This window comes from Argentina silus, assembly GCF_951799395.1.
Source record: "Argentina silus genome assembly, chromosome: 3".
Lineage (NCBI taxonomy): Eukaryota > Metazoa > Chordata > Actinopteri > Argentiniformes > Argentinidae > Argentina > Argentina silus.
In genome coordinates, this window is record NC_139657.1 from 11,940,430 (window position 1) to 11,965,597 (window position 25,168).

At 45.2% G+C, this 25,168-nt stretch overlaps 1 protein-coding gene across 1 annotated transcript; it reads right to left on the reverse strand.

Annotated features, from left to right (window-relative positions):
- Positions 1–2,934: 2,934 nt before the first annotated feature.
- On the reverse strand, positions 2,935–24,004 carry dennd4a (DENN/MADD domain containing 4A). Its single transcript, XM_083666436.1, has 32 exons — positions 23,959–24,004; positions 19,518–19,849; positions 18,876–19,122; positions 18,704–18,773; positions 18,377–18,546; positions 17,521–17,759; positions 17,359–17,425; positions 17,081–17,139; positions 16,670–16,814; positions 16,373–16,548; positions 15,852–15,952; positions 15,497–15,715; positions 14,684–14,829; positions 14,243–14,263; positions 12,149–12,282; positions 11,575–11,707; positions 11,179–11,385; positions 10,902–11,030; positions 10,617–10,773; positions 9,585–9,707; positions 8,932–9,042; positions 7,968–8,051; positions 6,892–7,793; positions 6,493–6,709; positions 5,731–5,822; positions 5,263–5,438; positions 4,926–5,077; positions 4,573–4,796; positions 4,202–4,310; positions 3,879–4,041; positions 3,478–3,542; positions 2,935–3,184 (listed from the first exon to the last, which is right to left on the reverse strand). Exons 2-32 carry the CDS (start codon positions 19,826–19,828, stop codon positions 3,048–3,050), a joined length of 5,286 nt encoding a protein of 1,761 aa, XP_083522562.1. The 5' UTR covers positions 19,829–19,849; positions 23,959–24,004; the 3' UTR covers positions 2,935–3,047.
- Between the last annotated feature and the right edge of the window lie 1,164 nt (positions 24,005–25,168).

A 25,168-nucleotide genomic window follows, 5' to 3' on the forward strand; every position in this document is an offset into this window, starting at 1 on the left:
TAGGGATGTGAGTCCTCTCTACACCATACTGTACCAGGCATTCTCTCCCCATGTGATGTGAACCAGAGATAATGACCAATATCAGGGTCTAGGTCAGGGAGGGTCTGGGTCTTTACCAGTGGAGACTGTTGGAGTAAGGGCTCATGGTAATGCATGGAATGGAAACCCATGTGTTTGATACCATTCCTCATTCGATTCCATGCATTACAATGAGCCCGTCTTCCGATTTCTGCCTCCACCAGCCTCCACTGGTCTCCACAGCACCAACACAGTTCTACTGAAGTTGCTCCTTACTGATGATCTCACTAGAGGAATGTACCAGCATGTACATCACAGGCTACAGCATTGGACTTTCAGTAGAACCTGTCATATCGCACACATACACTTAGATAGTCACTCTGGCAGCTTTCACATGACTACCATGCACCTCTATATTACATCACCGTCTGCACTCATAATGAACTCATACTGAACAAATTATTACATTGCATACTGTTCAGTAAATTGAACACATGTACCAGTCAGATATGGATAAAATCACTCTTTTCAACAAAATTTCCCCGTCATTCAATGTCTAGATTGTGTAGATATAATGAGTGATGAATTTGCTGGTGACTCTTTTGGTCATACTAGCAACAAGCAACAGACAAGAGTCATTACTTGAATGTTGCAGAATTATAATAATTTTTATGTTTTCTAACTTTTCTAAATAAAACATTTAAAAAATAATATACTAAATAGTGTGAGTGAAAACATTGTTTTTCTCACTGACCTATGTGGTCTGTAATACAGTATTTAATTCTGGTTATCTGAAAGTCTACAGACCTCTAATTTGTCAATTATTTCAGAAGAGTGCTAATTAAATCTTGGATCTTGAATTCTGTATATTATGTAAGTAAATACATTCTGCAACTAAATTATTTTTGTAATATTCAATATATAGCAAACATAGTATACTTGAATTACATGTGCTTTATGTGAAACATTTGTTTTCTCATGAATTTAGTCAGATTTACCCATTTGCAGTGTCTGCATGATAAACACTGAATCTGAGCAGCAGGATGGGATGTGAACAATTCGCAACTTTGTATTTGCATATTAACTTTTGTCTCTGTCCATTTCTCTTATACAGAACCAGACACAAAACACCATTCATAGAATACGTGTGTTTATTCAGAATTGAAAACAATCTGTAGATCCAGATTCTGTTAAAACAATTTTATATTACGTAAAAATAGTACAAATTAGTTACAGTGATAAAAATGATAATTCAAAGACATTGGCCTCATTGAGTAACAGTGTAAACAACACAGATGGCGACATCAAGTGGTTTGGTCAGCTTCCATAGGTAAAAGGGTTTTGTGGCCACAAACAAACATGTTTGCAAGTGGCTCTGATGGTTAGTGTTAAACTATGTAGTAGGTGAGGTAAATACTGAACCATCTCAAACTCTGTGACAGAATTCAACAGTGGCAGTGGGCAGGTGATTTTTTCTGTGAAGCCTGACAAGAGTAAACAAGACAGTCATTGAGAGTTGCCCTCAACCTAAATCTAGTCAAATGTTGAATGTCACATCAGATGCTTTAACTAACCTGCTGTAAGTGTTGTTATACTGTACGTGATTGATAGAAAAGAATGGAAGGAACCATTCTGGTGTAAAAAAAATGAACAAACTGTATTTAATCTGTTCATTCAAAATATAAAGTATGACATTTTAACTGGTTAGATTTCATTATGAAAAAAATCAATCAATATAATGTAGCACAGCTCTAACAAGTCTGAGTCTGTGTCTGTGTGTGCCACTGAAATTTACATTGTACAATAAGCCACCTGAAAAAGTCACACTGAAAGTACCGAACACCCTGTATGTTTTTATAGCTTTGTGTATTTGTCAATAAATTCATTTATTTATGAATATATTGTGTGTGGTGATTAATGAATAGAAAACACTTATTAAATGTACGTTCCACTCTCTGCCATTGGTACTGTATGATGAAAATTAACCTGAATCCTACTTGAAAAATACAATTTCTTTACTCTGTGGTCCCATTAAAACAATTACACTATACAAGATAATAACTTTATAAAAAAGGTATTGCTTAAAAAAATCTAACAAATCATATCAACATTCCCTTTTGGGTCCATTTTGATTTTCCAACTTCATGGTTTGTACAAAAGACTAAATGAATAAACACTCCAGCAAAAGGAGAACATAACACAAATGTCGCAATATAAATAAATTATGTGTCCTAATAACAAATGAATGATTCCCTTCCCCACCCACAATAAATGACCCTTTCATGTTACCACAACAAAAGCCATTGTTAAGACTCAAGCCATTGTTAACACAGTGGTTATCAGCACTGGTCCTGCCAGCCAGGTTTACAGGTAGGTCCTAGGAGGAGTGAGCTTGCTGAATGTGCCAGTGTGACATCAATACAGTTGGTGTTCCCAAAACACTGACCCTGATCATAGCCTTTGTGTACAGTAACATGAGTGACAATTCATATCCAAATGACAATAGCTATTGTACAAAGTGCTTAGGAAAACATGGACGCTTAAAAGAAAGTACCAACAGTGAACTCTCAACAACACTCCCAACCCGATCACCATAACCCTAACCCCAGGACCACTGTGGTACAGTACAGTAACATACAAACATAAAATCACCTTTTTACATACAGACTCACAATATTGGTCTTAAAATATACCTGTACAATAACTTTACAAAAATGTTTAGTAATGTACAGGTAATAGTAACAGTGAAAATACAGAGGACTCTCTTTATGCCACACAGAAAAACACAAGACCTGTAATACCAGTCTTCTGTTGTAACAGTCTCTGGCAACTCCTAAAGGCTCCTCTTACTTTGTGTCTTTTCTCACGTTGTGCTTCTGTGTGAAGTCCCATCTGTGGCTCACACACCGGGCCGGATCAGTCAGGTGGGCTGTGCCTGGGGAGCAGCAGCCGCCATGAAACGTTGTTATGTTCCGGGAGTGATGGGATGGATAGCAGAGGGAAGAGTGGAGAAGAGGAGGAAGGGGAGATCACAGACTAGGCTCCCCAAATGTCCTCCGGCACTCCATGACCCCAGCACCAGGTGGCCGGTCACAGTTGTGTGTCAGCTTGACCTGGCTGGGGGTGAGGCGGTCGTACGCCATCTTGTACTCACGGTCAAAAGCGTCTGGAATGGTGAAGACAAGAGTTGATCATGACTACTGTACAAAGTACTGAGGAATTCAAATGACTCATATCCTTTTGCCGTTTCTGCTCAGCGTGGCGTCTGTCTGCAAACCCACTCACATGCGTTTTCATCTACTGTATGTATGTAGATGCACTGCACAGGCAATGTCTATAATCTCCATTCTAAATTCTACTGGCCTGACGTAATATGCTCATGACTAATAAGAAAGGTAGCATATTACAGATACAGCGACAAAGCAGAGAAAAACATCTTTCTTAAAGGAAGCAACTCACCCAGATTAATGTGGCTCTTGCCTAGAGCCACCAGAGCCAGGAACAGGATATCTCTGTACAGACTCCTATAGTGAGCCAGGGGAGAAGAGGTAGAACATCAGTCAATTCTACATTACCCACAGGCACAGGGTGGCTGATTTAATCTGGTTTCCATGAGGTCAGCTGGTTTATCCCTGGCCATGGGTTTCTATCAAGGGAGGCTGGTGGAGGTAGAAATTGGAGGACAGGCTCTTTGTAATGCATGGAACGGAATGAGCAATGGTACGTTTGATACCATTCGTCATTCCATTCCATGCATTACAATGAGCCTGTCCTCCAATTTCTACCTCCATCAGCCTCCCCTGGTTTCCATAGAGAGCAGCTGGTTCATCTGGCCCTGTAACTAATAGCTGTGTCCTTACCTCTGCCTCCTGAAGCCCAGCTCTGGCCCCAGCACCTGGAGAATCTGACTCATGGGCTGGTAGACATCACTCTTCTGAATGCTCCTCACTACGCCCTGGAGAAGCTCCATGCTGAAGAGCTGGCCCTCCTCACCCAGTGGGGCACGCACAGGAGAGGTAGGACCTGCAGAGAGATCTAAAGACAGGACAGGAGCCATGAGATCAAAACACACACTCATCTCCAATCATCACTCAATATCACACTTAGGAGGGAGAAAGAAAAGCAATGTCCTCAAAAGAAGGGAGCCTCATCATCAACAGACAGCGGTTAGCCCATGACTTACAGTGTGTGTTCCACAGGGTGTAGCAGGGCTGGACTGGGTCCTGGTGCAGCTTCAGGTTGTCCCACATGATCCTGACTAACACGTGCTTGCTGTCCTCAGCCGACACACTCTGAGAGGCCGAACGGAAGAGGAACATACCATGAAAGACTGTCATACTATAACATAAGAAATTGTTATTGGGAGAATCTAATGGAGGTTTTTCACTGTTTTTGGGTAAGGAGGTGGACCAGGATTATACTATGATGCAATATAATGGACACATCTGTTAAGGAGATGGTTGTGATGAGCTGAGGGTACTTTAATGAGGGTAATTTTTATTTTATTTTTTTACTTTTTAAAGAGCTGAGGATACTCTAAGGCAGCCTGCCTACCTGGTCTCCATGTCTGTAGTTCTGGGAGGCGAGGATGAGGGCTGGCAGGTTGCTAGGCAACTCCAGCCTGCGGAAGTACCACACCAGGTTCCAAAACACGATGGGGTGGTGGTCCACGATGCCAGGCGAGGTGATCACCTCGTCTCCCTCATTCGCCAGCAGGCTCTCCAGCTCCTTCCACAGCACCAGGGGGCTCAGGTAGGGCACCGTCACTGGGGCTGAGGCTGGGGTTGAGGCAGGGGATGGAGCTGAGGCAGGAGCTTGGGCTGGGGCTGGGGCTGAGGCTGGGGATGGGGCTACGTCTAGGGCTGGGGCTGATTCTAGGGCTGGGGCTGAGGCTGGGGCTTGGGGACACTCAGCCACATTCCCAGAGCTCTTCTGCTCCTGTGGGGTATCTGTAGATGACTGGGCTGGAGGGCTGGGAGAGGTTGTCCAGGGTGTCAATGTTCCAGTTCCAGCCCCAGACTTCTCCTCCTCTACAGGTGGGCTACTCTCCTCACAGGTCCTGATGGGGAAACAGAGATTGAGTGGATAGGGAGGTGATTGGATAAAAGTGTGAATTTGTTTACCACCAATCTCTTGGACCAATCTCTGCTGAGACTCCCCCCCCCTCTGTGTGTGTATGTGAGCATGTGTGCGTGCGTGCGTGCGTGCGTGTGTGCGTTCGTGCGTGTGTGTGCTTGTGGTTACCTTCCGAGAGGTCGCAGGTCCCTGATCTCCACATTGAGGAAAGGCAGGAACGGGGAGCCACAGAAGGGGCAGGTGCTGTTGAGGTTGGAGTCGTCTGCCGTCCAGCCAGCCATGATCTCCTCATCATACACCAGACAGTCACACGTCTTACAGCGCGAGCAGCTCGACATCAGCACCTAAACAACACAACATACCAGGGAGAAATGACTCAGACATGCAGTAGACGCATTGCCAGTAGACGCATTGCCAGTAGACGCATTGCCAGTAGACGCAGTGCTAAACATTTGATGAACTCACTAGGGGAACCCCGGTGGATCCAGATGCAAATGATATGCTAAAATCAAAGCATTTTATCAAAGCATTTTAAGTTCACTCACAGAACCCCCCCCCCCCCCCCCCCCCAATTCCACCACTCGATGTAGAAAGATACAGAGTCACAAATTCCGCAGTGCTCTATGAGAGACTCACCTCAATGGAGTAATTGTGAGTGACGTGGAAGCGGTTGGTGTCAGGAGATGAATCTGGAGTTTGGGGACCTCGGAATGGAGGGGCCAAACCACCTAGAGACAATGGAGGACAATAAGTCAAACACACAATAACTAACGACCAAAACTACAGCTGTGGTGATTTCAATAGGTGTGGCCTACCTGTCCACCTGACCTTCACCTTGGGAATTCTCTCTTATACAGTCTGTACAGTAACTGGAGCCATATGTGGAGCCACAGATTGAGTAATAATGATGTGAATGAGACTTAGCAGGAGCTCACTCCCCAAGGACTGTAATCAGTGGGGTGTTTCCTCTGCAGTGGGGTTCTGGTGTGTGTGTGTGTGTGTGTGTGTGTGTGTACCGAGGGACAGGGCCCCTGGCTGCTTGCAGACTAGAGAACTCTCAAACTCACTGCATCAGCCCCACTGTCTACTGGCCTAGTTTCACACAGAACAAAAAAACCCCAATACATCACATGTCCTGTTGTTACTCTATATTTAGTTCTGGAATAAGTATTCTGCTGTGTAACCAATTTAGGACTGCAATGAAAAGAAAGGTTGAACTTGCATGACTGTATAACATGCATTAAAATTTTAATACTTTTACTGACCTCAGTTTGAAACTTTGTGCTATGCTATGCTATGCTATCCTAAAAATGTTTTTCTATCACACTGTGAACACGGTGAGAATGTATAAATTTAATTAATACTTTATGGCCAATCAACAATGGCCACAGTACCCACCAGAGAAGGAGTTGTGGCGGAACACTCTGGAAGGTGTGGTGGGGCTCTCTAGGGTGGAGCTGGGTCTCCCCCGGGCGGGACTCCTTCTGAGCCGGGTGACACTGCTGTGTTGTGGGGAGGTGAAGCCCTCTGGGTCCAGGTCTCCGTCCAACAGAGAGAAGCACTCTGGGTCACCTGACGTCAGGGACGACACACTGATCTGGTCACAGTTGACATCCTGGAGGAGAGGAGGTAACAGTTAGCCTAGCTACCATACAGATGCACAGAGAGAGAATGAGTCTGGCCACTACAGATACAGGGGACTGGCCTGGCTCTTAACAAAATGCCGAAAGGACCACACTTTTAAAATGGCATGTTTGAATTGTAATTTTACAAAAGAGTATGAGAGTAATAGTATACCTGTGACAGTGAAGTCTGGGAGGACAGACGAGAATACAAGCGGCTGGCCTTCTCAGCCACGCCCTTCCCTGCAGATATGACACTGCTCTTAAAGATGTCCAGAGTCGGGGTGAGAAGAGAGTCCATGGAGAAGGACGATGACGACGAGGGAGTGGGGGAGGAGGGGGAGACGAGGGAGGATGGGCGCTCCCTCTCCTTGTGTGAGATCCCCATGGGGAGGGATGGTGACGTCCTGAGGCGGGGTCTGGTGATGGGGAGGTGCGTTTGTGAGCGGGGCAGGGAGGGAAGGGTTGGCCGGGGGGAGCTGTGGGGGGAGGGGGTGGAGTGGAGCAGGGGGCTGGAGGGGTTCTGGAGGTCCATGCTGGGGGTCCGGCTGCTCAGGGGGCTGTTGATGTTGTTCATGTACATCTCGATCTCCTCTGCCAGGTCTCTGCGCGCGGTGGGGGTGCTCAGGCTGTCCCCGTCACCCTCCTGCTCCGTTTCCGCTGCCATCAGAGACAGAGGGTCAAAGCCAGCCTCGATGTCTGTCCTCTTCACTGGTCCACCACTGCAGCTGACACTCCTGTCTAAGGAGACCCTGCAGGCTCCAGCGCTCTCCTCAGCTCCCTTGCAGCTCACACTCCTCTCTACAGCAGGCGTCTGTCTGTCCTTACTGCCCCCAGCCTCCTCCACTCTCTCCTGGGCACAGGTGGTGGTGGCCTCAGACTTCCCAGTTCCAGCGTTGCTTTTTTCTGGAGCTAGGTGGGGCTGTTTGGCAGTGTTTCGAGTCTGTGTGCTGGGCCTGGGAGTTCCCTGGCCTCCAAACAGGTCCAGAGAGCTTGGCCTCTCACTCTTTGGTTTGGTCCCAGAGGGTATGTTGGTGTCACACGGGGAGGGGATGGGATGCAGCCTGGTCACATGGCCTACACACAGAAGAACATGTTACAACATTGTAACAACATAGTAAGTAAAAAACATTGTCATGTAACAACATTCCCTACATACTGTATGAGCACAAGGAGGGACATAGAGGTTTTACCTTTGTGAACAAAATATTGTCAATAAAAAGACAAAATTAGCCATACTGACAAACTCACCTTTTTTGGTGTTTATTGACTCATTGGGATGTTTAATAGAAGGAGAAACGGTCTGGAGAGGAACTGAATTTCCACCGGCTGGCACTAAAGATAAAAAACAAAGACAAAGATGCTATTCTTGCATTCTAAACACAAGCGGCCTTCAAGAGAATAATACATGCAGAATAAATGTAAGTTTTAAGCAGAGTGGACAGCAATAAACCTATACAAGCAATCAAGTCTGATTTCAACTGTAGTCAAATATAAAATCATCCAGTTACATAAAATTCATGAATCAATTGTAATCCTATCTAGCCCGCATCTAAATATACCAGCATAAGGACATGTTGAGATAACTCTCCACCCACACTAGGAGATGAGATCATTGGTCTTAAAGGCAGAGAATTACTTTCTCTGTCAATAAATGCTTATCCAACTCTACCCTTGGGATAAGAAAGGATTAGTCTTGAGCCATCCGTACTAGCTCATGTGGTACGTCTGGAAATAATGGATACAGTTTTTGTGAACTTCAAGAAGGAGAAAGAAATCTGAGGAGGGTCTTCTACAGACAGACACCTCTACCAACAAATCACACGTTTGGTTGGATCGAAGGTGGAAATAGCGCTCTCTATAAATCTAAATAAATCTCCATAGCTAATGCAGACAGCTAACATTGGCAAGCCTCTAACGGACTTCCTGCGTGTGCATGTCCCTCCCCATCCAAATTGCATATGCCTCCAGACGGTATGCCGGGAGGCAGCACGTCCGGCCTCACAAGACTAAGAGAGGATTATCTAAACCTCAAGATTAGGAGATCTTTCTTAATCCATATAGAACATATTCAGTATATTGTCTGTATATAGAGAACTTCTACGTGGTCTTTATTTTTACATTGTTGTATTTTAATGTATCTCTCCATCATAAGACTATATTGCTGGTTAGCCCAGTCCAATTAGAAGGGGCTACAGTGGATGACAAAACTTACTGGAGTCCTTCTCTCCCTTGTCCTCCACAAGAGGGGTGCTGTCGCTCTCTCTGCCTCCAATCCTCTCATCCTCTTTGGACAGAGAGTCATAGCCTTGGTCTGACTGGCCACCTGAAACAGACAAGCAAACTTTGAGCCACTGCATCAAACAGAGGAGACCTTGAATAACACCAATATACATTCTGTATATTCTCTGCACTCACTCTCTCTCACTCTCTCTTTCTCTCTCTCTCTCTCTCTCTTTCTCTCTCAGACAGAATGTCTGAGTTAGTCAAATTCATCCTCTTTCAAGACAACTGATCTGAGAGTCTTTCTTCTATTTGTTGGAGGTATGTTGACAGTCCCTGATGCTTAGAGTGCGTAACACACCCAGAATAGAGAAGCAAGGATGTGAAGCGCTGGGGAGAGGAGCAGAATCTTTGAGAGGGTTATACCAGATATTTACAAGGCCAAACACTTTCAGTCACAAAGTTGACTTTCTCTAAGCCCAAACTAATGAAGACACACAGCAGACTTGGAGGCTTTAACAAGTTAAGACTAGCGGAGAGGAATAGTGTGAGAGGGGGACATGGACTCCATCAATCAGCCAAAGCGGTGGAGACGAGCAGCAGAGAGAGGTGAGAGGAGGAAGGGAGGGGAGGTCGTTTAGATACCTGTGCTCGATCCATCATCGCTGGAGTCTATCTTGGTGAAGTCAGTGTCGATAGAGCCGCGCTCTGCAGAGTCATTAGTGCTGTCCAGACTGCCATGGCTGACCGTATCCAGGTCGCTGCCATCTGAGGAGAGATAAGGGGAGATGAAGAAGAGATGAGGAGAGATATAAGAGAGTCTGGCTATTATCATGATAGCATATAACCACAGCCTAGCACATGAACATCATGGAAGAACATATTGTACAAACAATGATATTTACACATTCATACATACACTGTATCAACTATCAAACATATGAAAGGGTAGTCGACTCAGTGGACTCCTTATTGGTTTTCTGTCTGGACTGTGATGGTAGAGGTTTTTGGCTGTAGAAGAGCAACATGATGTTCATTTTACAGAGGTCTGGTGAATTTCTAGTAACGACCCATTCCCTGGAACGTTGGGAATCACATCAAGAGAGGTAATAGGGGAATAGGGGAATCACATCAAGAGAGGTAATAGGGGAATAGGGGAATCACATCAAGAGAGGTCTGTGAACTGTGACAGCTGAGGAGGAAGACATCTCAAACCCTCCTAATTGGTTTCATTAATAAAGTGTTGGGTCGGCCCAGAAGGGGCCCGGCGGAGGTTGGGGCTGAGTAAACAGGGAAGAGATGCAAAGGGCTTAAGGGCTGAGAGGCTTTGAGGAAAGCCTCTTCCCCTTAGGACCACTGGGCTGATTACCATCCATTTGTGAGGAGGAGAAAACTGCTGAGCATCAAGATGAAACAAACAGTACCAGGGTTTGTTTTTACAGCAGGGGAAAGAAATGGCTGGGAGAATACTGAATTTCACTGAACTGGAGCCTCAATAGCTTTTGAGATTAAACCATGTTCCAACTCAATACTTATTATCCATACTAGGACATTCTATAAGGGGTTAAGGGGGTCTCAGCTGCATTCTAACATGCATGGAAGACTTTTGGTGGCACTGTTGTAAGCAGTCCCGAGGTCCCCTAATGTGTAACAGTGAGTGGTGTGGCGGTGACCTACCTGAGAGATGGGGGTCTCTGAGCTGGGGCTGGAGCTGCTGCTTCCGTCCCACTCCCACCTGTTTGAACTGGGCCACTCCCAGAACCACATTCCTCAGCTTTCCCCACAGGAAGTAGCCTCCTCTGGTGCTGGTGGGCCAGGTACTCTCCAACACCGCCTGGACCGGGCACAACACACCACACTTAGCAACTCTCTACATATACACACCCAGAGAAGATGATAGGGTGACTACAGTGTATTCCTACATCTTTAAATCCTTATTATATGAATGTCAACAACACCCACCTTGTTGTAATAGCCATAGGTGATGGCATTAGGGTGAACTCCTGCTTTCTTCATCTCAAACAGGACCCTCACAGCCAGGACAGGCTGGCCATACTGTCCACACAGCTGCATCAGAACCCGGTAGCACACCTGGAGAGGAGGAGAACAATTACAACAACAACAACAACAACAACAACAACAACAACAACAACAACAGCAACATACCGTTACACAAAACCACAACACCAGCACACAAGCTACTGCACCATGATAAACAATACAGCCAGTGTTGTCCTACCTCGTCAGGGGCCTGCAGCTTCTTGTCCTGCATCTTCCTGAGGACATCGTAGGCCATGCGCAGCGCCCGCACCTTAGAGTGGCAAGCGTTGACGTAGGCTGGAAGGCAAATGAACCACAGGCCGTAGCAGTGGCACAGCAGACACTTGGACCACATCTGGGGCATGGATGAGTAGGTTTTCGCCATTCTCTGTGCTGATTTGATCTCCTGGAACAGGGCCCGAGAATTGAGACTGAGATGACTCATTTCTCCTCCAGTAAAAACAAAAAGCCCTGAGGCTAATGGGAAAGATATGACTCTGAGTATGAGTCCATGGGGATTTATGACGGAGAGAGGGAGAGAGGGAGAGAGAGAGAGAGAGAGAGAGAGAGAGAGAGAGAGAGCAGTGCAGCTGACCTGTTTGGAACGTCTGAAGATAGCTGCGGGGCTAGCAGGGCTGTTGTGTCGTGAGGCCAGACTGGCTGTGGAGGGGTTCTGCACCCCCAGTGGCTCCAGCAGCTCAGCACTCAGCACAGGGAAGCCAGAGTAGCTGCACAAAGACATAGAAAAACTCTCACATCCACCGACATAAACACCAAAATAAACATCAAACACACTCTATCCCACACAAACACAAGCACAGCCAAGATGTGCATAATAGCTCGGCTTTGACTTGAGAGGTTCGGGCACAGACTGTCGGGTACCAGCTCAAAATAAGCACAAAGCCGTACAACAGTGACAAATTCTTCAACAAAAGGACCAATTTAAGCAGAGACTCTCCCTGGAGAAATGTATTGTGTGCTGTCAGTGCCTATAGCAGTCTGTGTGTGTGTGTGTGTGTGTGTGTGTGTGTGTGTGTGTGTGTGTGTGTGTGTGTGTGTGTGTGTGTGTGTGTGTGTGTGTGTGTGTGTGTCAGGAGAAATGGTTTTAACCATGGCTGTGGGAGGCAGTGTGGGTATATTTTCCACTGTGCTTTCCAGGTCTGCAGTACCTATAGCACAGAGGGTGCTCCTCTCCCTGGGGCAGTGGGGGCAGCTCTGGGGGGTTGATGTAGACTGTGTGCTCACTGCGGTGGGATTCATCCAATTCAATGAGCCTGGTGTCTTCTGGCCGCTCACTGTCCATCTGGGGGAGAAAGCACACAAACACACACACCCACCCACGCACGCACGCACACACACACACACACACGCACACACATACACACACACACACACATTATTGATCTGCCCTCTGTTCTTTGTCTTCTTTGGCCTGAACACAAAGTCTACAGAGCCTGGACAGAGGGAGTGCTGGCTGAGGTCTGCTGCTGGCTACTAACAGCTGTCTGCAAGAGGGAGAGCAAGGAAGGCCATTTCACATCAGATGTGAGCTTCAATGCAAACAAACAGACGAGGGTAATGAGTTCAGTTCATGTCTATCAGGATTATAGTCTGCTGCCCCATTATGATTGCCTGAACAGCAGTGCCAAGGAGGTTTGATCCACCCTAGTCCAGGTCCTCCTCTCCCCTCCCCCCAACACTGCATTTAATCCAGACTGCACTGACCTGAATATAATGCCATAATGTCATGTTGTTGCTCCAGGGACATCACAGGGCAGTGCACCGAGAGCAACAGTGAACTAGCCTCGCCTGGCCTCTGAAGTGCCACACTCTTCCTTCAGCCAACAACATCTCTTTCTATGAGTCATTATCTGGGGAGCGCAGCCACAGCTCTGTGTTGTGCTCACTTCAATGGAGCAATAAGCCCCGTGCTCTTTCACAAAGAGGAGCTCAAGGTTAAATAGCAGGTTATGTTGTGCTGATATCAGGTCGGTTTTAGCTTATTGATGTGGATTATGGGTTTGACTTTCACAGAAACATCAACAGTATCAGTGCTGAGGCAGAATCAGGGATATTTTAAGAGCTCCTCTGTGGTCGATGTGAGGTCCTCCACTTAACCGAGTGGACGATTCAGTTAACTGCCTCTCCCTCCTCTGTGACCTGTACACTCCTCTACTCTGTTATGTATTCTCTCGCTCCTCTGTGCCCGGCCCTGTGAAAAGGAGAGATCTCTCGCTCACTCTACATCATCCTCTTCGTTACTAACGCATGTCCTCAGCTGTGAGTTCGACTGAATCAACACTTCCACTTCTCCATCAAGACCCACAAGAGTACACACAGGAGGAGGACAAGGCCAGGCAGGATACTAGCCATGGTGCCTTCCCGCTTTCACAACCTCGGAGTCAGGGGGACGGACGGATGCTTCGGTGCGTTTTCTGAGAAGACATGCTGATTCATGTTTTGTTCAGAGCTGTGCAACTTGCAGTCTCTGGTGTACTGTATTAGCCTCCCCCTCCCAAAAAAAAGTAGCTTGTTCATTTGGCAATAGTGAAGACATCCACACATGGATCACGCCCAGGGGACACAGCATCACCCAAAGCAACAATGACTGGAACTTCAGTGTGAATCACACAGGACAATGAACTTTCGATTGCTGCACACACATTTCTGCAAGTTTGTCAGAGAGGTGGGCAAGAGGACAAAAAACAGGGATGGCTCTAGGCTCTCTTGGCACAAATAATTCATCTTTGTCTGAGCCAGTCTACACAATTCAGCTAAGTCACCCTGAGCTGTTCTCTTAATGGCACTTGACTCAATAATGCACACTAAGATTGCTAACACACAGGGACAGCTAATGCTCACCCTGGCCTAACAGAGCTTTCATGCTCTCTCAACATCACTGTCTCTCTCTATGGTTTATTCTTAGCACGGCACACCCGGCCAGTTTGCACTTAAGCCGAGACACAGGCATCCCAAGGACAAAGAAGGAGCTTTTTGAGTATGTTGTAGCAAATGACTACCCATGCTTTTCAAATGAGAGAGAACCAAGTCAAGGGTCGCTTTATTTAATCATCCTAACAGTTACTCTCTCATACATGAAAACCCATTTTAATCATCAGCATGATTGATGTTTAGGTTTTCAATTAAGGTCGAAGCAGCTAGGCGACTGTATGCTCAACCAAAGCAGACCCTGGATTCCCACAGCCTATAACCCTGACACAGCTGCTCTATAGATAGCAGCCCTTCAGGCCCCAGGAGCTTACCTTGCTTCCAGAGGTATAAAGCTGTCCAAGATGACAGGTAGGTAGGCAGAAGAGTGTAGAGAGGAGAAGGCACACGGCAGAGGGAAAGGTTGAAATAGAAAAGGAAAAAAGAAAAGGAAAGAAAGAGAGGAAGGATTGATTAGTCAGGCCTTGTGAGCTGGTACTAATTAGAGGCTCAGGGGAGAAGTTGCAGAGAACACGTTCTGCTTGTTGTAATTTGGTCTGCAGTTTCCTGAGTGTTACTTTTTAGTTTAGCCAAGAGCACAATTTAACAAACAAAAATGGAGCAACATCTCAACTGAAATTCCCATGAACAGTTCCTATGACTGTAATAAACCCTTTCCTTTAATATGAGTTATCCTATGAGTATATGGGTGGAGGAGTGTTTCTGCCACAGAGAAATAGATGGTTGGAAATCCATGGGGTGCAACAAATCATTACCTTATCTACACACTCATCAAAGAAAGCCAGGCTAGCATCCTTATCACTGACGAAGGAGCACTCCTCAATGAACCGGATGAACATCTGAGTCTTGATCATTAGGGAGTAGAACTTCTGATGGGAACGGTCCCGGCTCTTCAAGAACCCTGCAAAATACCAGAACACATACAACTTAAAGACAGAGATACTGCACAGAGAAATGACATGGCAAGATAGCAGTGTGAGACAACCAGATAGATGGGGAGGGAAATGAAGTGAAGAAATAGTTGGAAAAATATCCACATCCAATTCATCAGGAGCAGGACAGAAGAACGTATCAAAGAAAAAAGGAATGTCCACAAATTGAAATGGGAAATTAAATTAAAACATCAGTCCTGCGCTGCTCTCTTTACCGTAATTACATGTTCCATCATTCACTTGTCAAAGGCAACCCACTAACAACATACTGATGTAGTCAGGGCTGCAGCCACAAACCCACACGTACGCGCACACAGTATGGGGCACTAGTTCGAAACAACTTGTTCTCTGGTTCACTGATTGCATAAGAGCACACAGATGTGCTCCGGGATGTGCTGCTATTAATCATGGTAGTTTGTCAGACATGTCATCCATGCCTAATTTCCGCTGGGGCTTAAACAAAATCACCACACTCATTTTAGGGGCGATTTAACCAAACTCAGGGTTCCAGAGACCGCAGGGTTCTGACCTGCTGCAGCACTAAATCATAATCCTGAAGAAAAACAACCACAGCTTCTCTGAGCATGTTATATATACTGTATATATACACTCCCTGGGATTAATGAGAAGACCCACCTTGTAGGTCAAAGAGCGAGCTGGCGTCTGTGGTCCTCTCGGAGGGGGCCTGGGTGATGGGGAGTAGGTAGGTGCGGTAGCCGCGCAAGATGGCCGCCATGAAGCGCAGGAAGGCCTCCTGGATCTCCAGCTCCAGGGTGTGCAGACTCTTCCCGCTGCCCAGCTCCCTGTCACTCACAGCCTGCTCCATCTGGCCGTCCTCTCGGCTCAGGTGACCACCTGGGCGCAAACCACACAGTCAGTCACGCAGTCAAACCTATAGCCCAGTTCCACAACACACACACACACACACACACACACACACACACTCCCAATAGGACAATAACAGAACATCCATTCAGCCCTTAAGACCGACCTTCAGTCAGCTGTTGGTAGAGACTGCCCAGGGTATTTAGGAGGTGTTTGCAGGCTCTTCTTGGCAGGATCTTCCATGTGAGGGCTCTCTTGTCCTCTTTACTGAAAACAACAGCACATGTTATCATTAACCCTAACCCTTATCATAGGGGAGGAGAACATGGATGAGTTAGAGAATTGGGGAGGAATCCAACCTTACTGACACCAGTCCTGACAACTTCAGCTCTGTGATATACTGTATCTACAGCACACATGTGGGAGAGGACATCTTAATCTAAGGAGGATCAGGGTATCCCAGTGTTGTTACACTGCTGTGCACTGCTGTACTAGTCACGATCGTTACATAAAAACATCATCGATTGATTGATACATGACACCAATAACCTTGAATAGCACGAAAATGCATATGTTGTGGGGGCAACTAGAGAAATGAGAGGCAAAGGAGTGTTATGTTTAAATGTTTCCATCACGGCCAGCAGTCGTAGGAGGCGGTGGAGCTGCTAAGGTCAGAGGGTCACTCACTGGGAGATGGTGTTGGTGTCCAGGTCCACACAGCTGATGTCCGCCGGAGGCACATACAGGTCAAAGTAGCGCGAGTCCACGCCCACGATGAACGGGCACGGGGCGCTGAGCACGTCAGCCAGGGCCAACGGGCACAGGGGGATGTAGGGGCATGGCCAGTGGAATGGGAAGATCATCTGAGACATGAAGAGACAGATCTTGTCAGTAACACTCCAACACACTCGCAGAGGATAAAGTTATTACAGGGAGCACAGGAGAGGTTTAGCGGATACTGCTGGGAAGGTTAGGGACACTGACCGACACCAGGGCCTCTGTGACGCTGGTCAGCACAGCTGGACGCAGTGAGTGCACCAGGATCTTGTGCTCTGTGACAGCCAACACCAGCAGGGTGGCTGCATTCTTAGGACCCAGGTTCAGCAGCAGAGTGGAGAGACGTCCACCACTGCCGGCGAGAGAGAGAGAGAGAGCGAGAGAGAGAGAGATAGATAGAGAGAGAGAGAGAGAGAGAGAGATAGAGAGAGATAGAGAGAGCGAGAGAGAGAGAGAGAGAGAGAGAGAGAGAGAGATACAGACAGACAGACAGACAGACAGACAGACAGACAGACAGACAGACAGACAGAGTTAGACAGACTGCCAACTACAAAGTGTACAGTATCAACAGAAAGAAGGTGAGATTGTAGTGCTGTTCACATCAGTCAGAACACTTACCTCAGAGGGAGAGGAGATGACACAGGCTGACTCAGCATCAGGCTATCGTGTGGAGAAAGCTGTGAAATACATAGAGCAGTTGACATACAGTACTGTTCAAACAAAGCATCGACAGACGGCTGACAGAGCTCAATGACCTACCAGAGTAAAATAAACACCACCAGACTGCATAGCAAAACATGACAACAAAGCTCCGTCAGCACACACACACACACGCACACGCACGCGCACACACACACGCACACAGATTTCACAGCTCAGCACCCATAGTAGCTCACCTGAACTAAAATGCGTGGTCTCTGAGAGGAGGGGAAGGGGACTTTGTGCATGAAGTGGGAGATGTGCCTGTGGACAGAGAGACACACATGACAGCTACCGTGAAAATGTCTTGCTTCAAAGTGTTTATAAGTGTTGTTCATTCTTTATAAGGCAGCACTCACTTCTCGATAGGCAGGACGTGTGGTCCAGAGATGGAGTAGCGGTACAGGAAAGTAAGAAAGTTCCGGAAGGAGTCGAAGAAGGGCCAGTGAGACAGCAGGCAGATGCTCTTGTTGGTGTGGACAGTCTTGTTTCCCTCAGGCCTGGGCTCACAGCCCTCCAGGCCTAGCTGGGAGCGTTGTCTGTCCGTCAGACAGTCCTCTGGGTATGGCTCATAGAACTGGATGGCTGCTCCATACACCTGCACAGGGCGGCGCACACAACAAACACACACATGAGAACACAACCATCTCACATAACACAACACACACCCTTGGCGCTATAAGATATATTTAGCCTGTCTTTATTCAGGAAAAGGGGATGGTGTGGTTAAGACAGTAGTTGTGTTTCTTTTTCATCAAAATAGAGCTGCTAAAATATTCTAAGCTCTTTGAAGCGATTCCACCTCGATAAATAAATCATAACCAGGCATGATATCACCAAGAGAATAGCCTGGAGACTGAAGGTTGTGAGGAAGCGAGCAGAATGCACTGATGCGTTCTACAGTCTAGTTTTGTGCTTATCTATGCAGTCGTCCAAGCAGTGGATGAGCAATCCATTATTGAAAACTTCAATGGTAAAATGTCTTTCATGATGCCTTACTTTTATAGCCCAAATGCATGGTAGATATTTTAGAATTCTAGACACATTAATATTCAGCATATAAAAACTGACAGATTGACTTTTCTTCTATTCCTAGAAATAACAGTGGAGATAAACAACAAAGCAATCCAGCAGGGACAAATGACTGTCACAAACACAGAGTAAGAGAGAAAGAGTGTGTGTGTATGTGAGTACGTGAATATGTGTGAGTTTCACCTTTTCTCCAGAGGCGCCAGTCAGGACGAATGTGGAAAAGACAGGCAGGGAGTGTTTAGTGTGAGCTGGCCAGAACTCAATGGTTGTCCCCATGGGTAGGCAGAACAGAGGTACTGACTCAGGCAGGGGGAAGGACTCATAGTCCTTCTCAGGGTATCGACACAGCAAACCTAGAAAAAAGAACAAATTACACATTGGCTTTACAACACTCATTATAGCACAGAAAAAACTCCTCCTTGAGAGGACTTGATTTCAGCTACAAAGGTGAATAACAACACTAACTAACGATGAATTCAGAATGGCAATCCGTTCAAACTACATCTTTACCTGCTTTGTATGCAATTGTGTTGGTTTTAGCAAGAGACTTCTTGTAGCAAAGGTAGACTGAGGATCCCCACTGACATATCAAAAGAAAACACATTCTCAACGTTAGCTTCAAAAGAGCAAAGAAATCACACTGTGAAGCAGGTACACTTAATAACTTGAGTATCTCTCTCACCAGGCTGCTGTTAAGGTTCTTGTCCACCTTACAGAAGGTATGAGGGGGCGTCTCCCCCTTGCCAGGGACGATAACGCAGACATCTGTGACAGCCAATGAGGTGTGAGGCTGGTTCTGTGGAGCGCGGCGGTAGGTGATGTAGATGCGCTGGGAGGAGGAGCTGCTGATGTTGGCAGGGCGACCTGAGGGTGTGGTTTGGACGATGTGGCAGCCAGACTTCAGCTTCTCCTTCCATTCATAAAGAATCCTGACATACAAAGATAGAGAAGAGAGCATACAGTGAACATGTGTATGGTCGCATAGTAATACACACATAAACAACATGTTTTTTTGTTTGTTTTGTTTTTTATTCTTTGGATTCTTTTAGATTTTTTAAATACATTTTTACATATGAATCCAAAACAAAACATGTTTTTCTATGCAATAGCACTGAACTCCTATGATCTTTACTCCTCAGCCTTATAAAAGGTAGTCGGGAGAGTCCTCTACAGACAAAAGAGATCAGACTTTCCAATGGTTCTGAAAGAAGATTACAGGTCCAAGAAAGTGGAAGCACTGACTGTAGGTCAGTAGGAGGGATTAGTGTTGTCTTGGGAGTTGGGTGTTGGTTAAGTGAAGGGTCAGTGGCAGGGGATTACTCACCCGAGGTCAGTGAGAGGAGGCTTATCTCTGCCCCTTTTGTAGCACAAGAAGATCTGCGGCCCTCTCAGGCTGGCTCCGTTGAGCTCTGCCGAGAGGCCAGAGGGTGTGGCATCCACACAGGTGTAGCCCTGGGGTACCTCCTCACCCAGGGAGCGGATCACCACCGCAACATCCGTGATGGGGGCCTTGGGCTTGGCCGACCGGGGACAGGCATCGTCGAAGTGGAGCTCCTCCTCCAGGGGCTTGGAGGAATCAGTGAGGCCGGCGAAGACAAAGTAGTCTGCTACACGAGGGCCATTGTCCTCCATCATCTCCCATTCCCACACGGTGGGCTATCATTCAGAGAGAGAGAGAGAGAGAGAGAGAGGGACATATTGGGAGTCAAACTACAGTGATGCTCAAAATCTGAATGTCAATCATATTTCAATAATCAATTCGATTTGTGTATAAAAATTACAAAAACGTATCAGATACGCACACTGACCCAAACACACTCACACACTGACATGTGCACATGCACACACACACACACACACACACACACACACACACATATTGACAATAACAATGACACTGAAACACACACACACACATACTCACACTCGTGCGCACTCACAGGCACACACACACACACACACACACACACACACACACACACACACACACACACACACACACACACACACACACTGCATGAAAAACACACGAGTAGAGAGTATAAATCAGGTCATCTGGAAGCAATTACAAGGCATTCCTGTTAGGAACACCATATTTCAGCATAAGCTGAAGCTAAGTTATATGCCATGACAGAATGTGTAAAGTGAACCATATGCCATCATAAAAAGGTCAGAAAAACATGTATGAATACCAAACATCTACCTTAACCTGGAGTGATATACAGGTACTAGGCAGGCTCATTCAGGAACAACACACACTGGCAGGGCCTCAACAACCTCCTAAGTTGGAGTGGTGAGGAAGAAGCAGCATGTGAACCAGCCTCTCACCACTGGTCTTATCATATAGCACAGGGCTCAGGGATCCAACTCAGCCATGCAGTATTGAGCCTTTGCTGAAGGGCCTGGTTTATCTCCCTCAGCAGTTCTTCCACACTCACTCACATGACCAACTGATAAACAGCTGGCTCTATTTCCCCACAGGGAAGGATGGTGAGGAGCTATATAGCGTATAGTTACCCTCTCATCTGTACAGGACCTGTTACTGCTCACAAACATGGCAGACAGGAACTCTGTCCACATCTTACTCACTCAGGGCCTTTGGCTTCAAGGAATATGGCTTTATGGATTTAAGGCTCATGGCTTTCTAAGGCATTCCTCCTAATGTAACAGTCATGGGACTGGCACATTAAAACTGCTTATAGGCTTAGAAAATGAAACTGGCTTCTGAGAAACTGGAAACTGCAAGGCAAGGGACTTTTTCAGACATAGCCTACTGCTTTGTCAAAGCGGAAGAAGCGTAGCGTACTAAATATGATTAATTAGCCAACTGGTTTTGAAGGTCCAAGTCATGCTGTGAGATTATAGACTGGAGTTTTTGGCGAGCTGTAAAATGTTGAGCGTAGACTGAACGGATCAGGATTGCTCTTGGATACAACTCATGCTCCCTTGCAATAAGACAAAACAAAGATGTCAACAGGCTAGGGCTATTCCATCTGTCTCCACATTGACACATTGGACTAACAAATCTAATCTAACACATACTGTACAGCTGGATAATTAAACTAACTTGAATTACAGGACACAGACCTGCCACAAGGCGGGACAAAACATTTATTGATCTGGACTGTGGCCAAACTGAGGCTTGCGCTAATGATTGGCCAATGAATTACACAGACCTTACCTACTACCCCTTCCATAATGTGACACACCTCTAGTGTACATTCTAATAGCAAGTACTCATCCACATCCCCACCTTCAAATTACGTCAATGTTGCTAAATATACAGCTGAGGGGACAGCAGATGTGTCACATAATACAAGACAGATTTGGGATTAAATATAGACGTAATCTCTCGTTCTAACTACTACCATGCCATCCGCTGTATCTATCCCTTCCCCCTCAACAGTAAGAGTGAGAGACCTAAAATTATAGCTAATCCTCACCATGGCAACGGTAGAAAATCTAGCACTTTTTCCTCATAATGCTAGAGGGAGAGGGAACCCTGCTCAGTGTAACAACTGATGGAGTATGTCATATGACTTTGTTCTGAGAATAAGGAATTCCTAACTCTGGGCTGAATGCAATTATTTTCAAGAAACAGTGTGCCATTTATTGCTTTCAAAAAAGGCTACGCGTACCAAAAAAGAAACTCTGATATTGCACATAAATTGAGAAATACCAATGACGCTCAAAACAATGTCACTGACTCAGACTCGAGCTCCCCTGAAACCCTGCAAGGAAGCTGATTTTTTCATCACAAGAGCGTCATGGATAAAACACAGCGGATATCTTCCCCTAAACAGCTTATGAAAGAATATTACATGAGTTACGTGAGCAAAAGCGATTGCTCTGGGTGATTATACAAGAAAGAGGAACTCCTGGGTTTGGTTGTCAAGAACACAGAGTCATTTCTAGATAATATTTCCCAATAGTGATTACAAACATCAGCCTAAAAATCTAAACTTCCCTTTTTCACATCCAACTAAACCTTGAGTCACATAGTCACAAACCTAAACTCACAAACTGTTGTTTCCGTTTGTGTTCAGCATCTGCAAAAGACAATCCCCAACATAACTAAATTATACGAGGGGGAAGCACTTGCCTTTTTAGGGAGAGCACAGAAACAGCTTTGTAGAGACAGTGTTTACAGACAAATGGTTTGAAGTTCACAAATTCCATAACATCTTTTATGATGTTAAATAATTGCCCCTAGTGTAGCCAAAGGGCAACATCAAAGACAGCAGCCTATGGCCTCTCTGAGTGTCTTTTGTGGAATTCAGTTGAATGATGGTGAGCATGAACTTCCCGACCTATCTGACAGGATGGACTTGAGGCTGTAGTACCAGCCTGTGGCAGAGCCCTGCCAAGTCCCCAGGATTATGAGGACTCCTGCTAACAGCAGGGGGAACAGGGGGGAATGCACAGGCTGAGCTGGGAGGGAACACCAAAACATTTCACTTAGCATCTGTTTCCTCTTAACCATGAAGCCAGCCTTCAGTTACTTTCCAGCCGTGCAACATACATTCCAAATGTTGGGAGCCAATCAGAACCAGCTACATAGAGAGAATACCTCAACTGTCAAATTGAGAAAGGGGTTCAGCAAAAATAAGAAGGGAAAATCTAATCGATATTAGATTGAGACTGAGATATACTGAATGGTTCTGTAAATAATGTATATATGTGTCCTTCATAGACAGGAGCTGCCAGGCTATGATCAACTAAATAACAACTAAATAATTTTGTCTGCTCAATGGCAAAAAATTTACAAAAAAATGTATAGAAAAATGTAACATCTGGGTTCACATACAAACAATATGCATTTATGAATGCACATTTTTTCATGTATCAGTCCCTAGTATTTGGGTTTATTTTTGCCAAGTATTCCCATTGTAACTTGGATGGAGCTCTGAAATAAAATTTAAAAAGACACATAAAACTAGCTTGAAGCGTACTTGTCTTGGAACAGGTCTCTCTTGAAAATTATATTTTCTCAATGAGACTTTCCTCAAAGACTAACCTGGATAAATAAAGGTTAAAGTATACGTCTTTGGTAGAAATTTTCATCTAGCCTACTCTCTTACAAGAGCAAATACATTTTGATACCAGTTATTGTGTTTTCCTTGTTATTAGGCTTAAATAGCCATGAAACATGACTCAGTTCAAATGGATTTGTGTATACTGAATTCAGGATGTTTTGTATACTGAATTTAATCTACTTTTAGTCTTGCATTAAGTCATGTTTCATGGATAGTTACTTCATAACAAAAATACACTGTTATAGTGACTGTTACATTACGCCCAACAATCGTACATCCACACAATGGCACAATGTATGCTCTCAACAAACTATTGGTAGGCCTACAGCTAACTGGCTGTCATATTTCCTATGGAAAAGGGATGGGTTTCAATGTATCACGCTGAGGGCAGCCACGCATATGATTACCCCTATACACACACACGCAAGAGTTTAGCATTAAATAAATTAGAATAAGCTATTGCTTTAGGTCGTTTTTTTGCCACATTGTATCCAAATAGATATAGTTCATATTCTGCCAACACTGCCTTCAAAATATGCACAGCAACATTTACCCGATTCATTTACATGCTCACTGATATTTAGATCATGAAGTAAGCACACAATAACAGCTACAAATGTAAACATTCAAGGCAGATGAGATTAAAGGAATACAATTCAAGAGTGTTGCGAGTGAAAACATTTCATTTTATATAAATTCTCTAATTAAATTCATCAACAGTATACTTACATCCCGGGATTACGACGATTGTTGTCAGATCTTCACAGAATTCAACACTGATATTTTGTCAAAATAAACCTAGGCTATATGTCACAGGGCCAGTGTCGATATTTTTATTGTATTATTTTCCTTTTTCTATGTTAGAATTGTTTGTCTTGATTCGGCGAAATAATACGCATCCAACGAATTTAGCCTACACTTGGCCGGAGCAGCGCTTTAACGGGACCTGCTATGCCCACGTGACTGCTCACAAACGTCATGGTGACACTGTCAATAGGGATATAAGATGGGTACCACATAATGTCTTCTCTCGGATTTGTATGTATTATCTTACACTGATACATCTATCCTACCAATACTACCATAAATGACACCTATTCAAAATAATATATATTATAAGACCACATTCAATGCCCTTCAATGACTGAATACACTGATTAATGCTCTACATCACATTAGTCTACACACAACAACACATCTTTTCCTCTTACATTTTAAAGGCACTCTACTGCGCCCATGTGGTCTTTACTGGGCAGTACAATTTTCTGCTATGTTCTTCGTTTCCTAAAGAATAAATGCATGTCAGGCAAACAAGGTATGATAAACTGTTTGAATGACAGACGATGGGAAGTAAACACAGTGGATCTATTTAGATTAGCTTTGATAAAACATTTATATTTGAGGGTCGTCCCATGTCAAGACTGTCCACTCCCCCTGGACTGATGTGATGCCTCACTTGCAAACCAGAAGTAAGCCAAAGATGTCATCCCCCACCTGCTAGGTCCAGGCTGTTTACAGATTTACAGATTAGCAGTTTCAAGCCCAATTCAAGATCATTTGTTCATGAGGTTCAGTTCTCTCTGTCTGGGCGAATATTGCAACGTTTGTATCAACAAGGTTGATATGTCTCTGGTCTCAACCAACCATGCTAGTGCAGAAACCTCAAAAAGGGCTTTACATTGAAATTCCACTACCCCAAGTTAACCAAAACACAACAATGTTTTTTATCCCACATCTCTAACGTCTCCCATATATGAAATGGATGGTTGTATACAAATATGTTTACTGCAACAGTGGTTAAATTGGAAGATATTGTGACACACCCCATAAACTAAAAAAGTACAGAATGAAGCCTGGCGCATGAGGAGTTGGAATGCATAGACTGTGATTAATAATTCCAGCTCTGATGTTTCTAAAAGTTGATATAGCCTACAAGAAG

Excerpts from the sequence above, each read along its gene's own strand:
- dennd4a (XM_083666436.1), bottom strand. The coding sequence starts at position 19,828 with ATGATGGAGGACAATGGCCCTCGTGTAGCAGACTACTTTGTCTTCGCC. Across the intron at positions 11,386-11,574 it reads TCTTCAGACGTTCCAAACAG|GAGATCAAATCAGCACAGAG; the intron begins GTCAGCTGCACT and ends GCCCTGTTCCAG. Across the intron at positions 6,710-6,891 it reads CCCAGACTTCACTGTCACAG|GATGTCAACTGTGACCAGAT; the intron begins GTATACTATTAC and ends CCTCTCCTCCAG.